This window comes from Cariama cristata, unplaced genomic scaffold (genome assembly GCF_000690535.1).
Source record: "Cariama cristata isolate BGI_N322 unplaced genomic scaffold, ASM69053v1 scaffold26190, whole genome shotgun sequence".
Classification (NCBI taxonomy): domain Eukaryota; kingdom Metazoa; phylum Chordata; class Aves; order Cariamiformes; family Cariamidae; genus Cariama; species Cariama cristata.
This window is the reverse complement of record NW_009593375.1, coordinates 1-1,513: the sequence shown is the minus strand read 5'-3', so window position 1 is coordinate 1,513 and position 1,513 is coordinate 1. Positions and strand designations below refer to the sequence as shown.

The 1,513-nt window shown below is 60.7% G+C and overlaps 1 protein-coding gene across 1 annotated transcript in view; it reads right to left on the bottom strand.

Annotated features, from left to right (window-relative positions):
• The window catches only part of ABCG4 (ATP-binding cassette, sub-family G (WHITE), member 4), a 7,376-nt gene extending 6,959 nt beyond the window's left edge, over window positions 1-417 (bottom strand). The window contains exon 1 of the mRNA XM_009710172.1: window positions 186-417. Coding sequence (XP_009708474.1) covers window positions 186-414 — 229 coding nt within the window. The 5' untranslated portion in view covers window positions 415-417. The remainder of the gene's footprint in view (window positions 1-185) is intronic.
• Window positions 418-1,513: the final 1,096 nt, after the last annotated feature.

Genomic DNA, 1,513 nt, shown 5'->3' with positions numbered 1-1,513 from the left:
AGCTAAGGCACTCTGTTCTTGCAGAGGCTGGGGCTGCCTGCAGCGGGAATTGGCAGAGAAGGGGTGATTCCAGCACGGAAGCAGATGATGGGGACCTAGGTGAGATCAAGGCATGCAGAATGGGAGAGGGGTGCGATAGCCCTGCAGGTCCCCTCCCTTGCCCTTCCCCAGCCGGCAGCTCCTACCTCTCTTCCTCCACCAGGAGCCTTCCCGCACCGAATAGGACAGGTCAATGAACTCAATGTTGACAGCCGAGCGCTTCGGGAGGTGGGAAAACCTCTGGGCCTCTGTGATGTGGTTCTCCACCTTCTTCAAGTGGGTGGTGAGAAGCGGAGCATCTGGGGGGCTGGCATGGCACACCGTGTCCTCCAGGGCAATGGAGACACACGCGGGATCCATACCCTTCTCTGCCATCCTGCTGCTCTGTGGGAAATGCACAGGGATCGACTCAGAGTGGGCCCTTCTGTCGGGGCCAAGGACTAGCCCACAGCAAGTCCTCTCACACGCTTTCCTGCTTGCCCTGTGATACACTGCCCAGCTGTGGTCTGGCACCCACAGCTGGATGGAAGGGTAGACCTGGCCAGGGCAGCCAAACCTGCACTGAGTGGCTCACGGAAAGGAGCAGCTGAGCAGCTCCACAGTCAATAATTTATGCACCTCCTGCAGCTGGGTCCAGCTCCAGCAGCAGAGCTGGCAGGCTGTTCAGCTCCCCTTGCCCCACTGCTGCCGGGCTCCCTGCCCCACTCCTGTCCGCTGTGGTGAGTACAGGATGGGAGGCGGGAGAGCTGATGTTCTGCCCTCAACAGGGGACACCCAGCTGTGCCTGGATGTCCCCAAAGGGTCACCAGGAACTACCCCTGCCTGGCCTGGCCAGGGCCTGGGGGACACAGGTATGGGGTCCCAAGCATGCAGACTGTTCCAACGGTTTTTCTTGGACAAAGCACGCCATGCCTCACCCAGGCTTCTGCAGCAGAGCAGTCCTGGCTAGATTAGACCCTCAGCTGGTGCCTGGGGTCCCCATGGGCTTGCTGGGACAGACTTAATAGAACAGGGAGGGGACCCTACTGGTGCCAGTCCCTCTCTGCCTCCCTTGGCTCATTTCACCTTCCTGGCTCCTACCAGCAGCACAGCCTTGGAGACCAGGCCAGCACTTAACTGGGGCCATCGCATGATGCTAATACACGCACCTGCCCAAACGCTCTCCTGCTGGGCAGTGTCTTCTGCCTGCAGTCCTCCCCACAGTGGGCTGCAGCATGGCCAAGCTCCCCGCATCTCCACTTGGCTTGAGGACTCTCTGCAGTGCTGGGGGGGGGGATGTTAAGCCAAGCAGGGTGGGGAACATGCTAACCCCAGGTCCCACTGTAGCACCAAAGACTGGGAGGAGGTTGGGGATCCCCATGACACCAGCAAACGGAGCCTGAGCAGGCGAGGCCCAGCACCCATCTTGCCTTCGAGGCTGGGGTCCCAGCGCTTCGCTAACCTACATTTTGCTGAGGCGCAGGCTGCAGGCAGC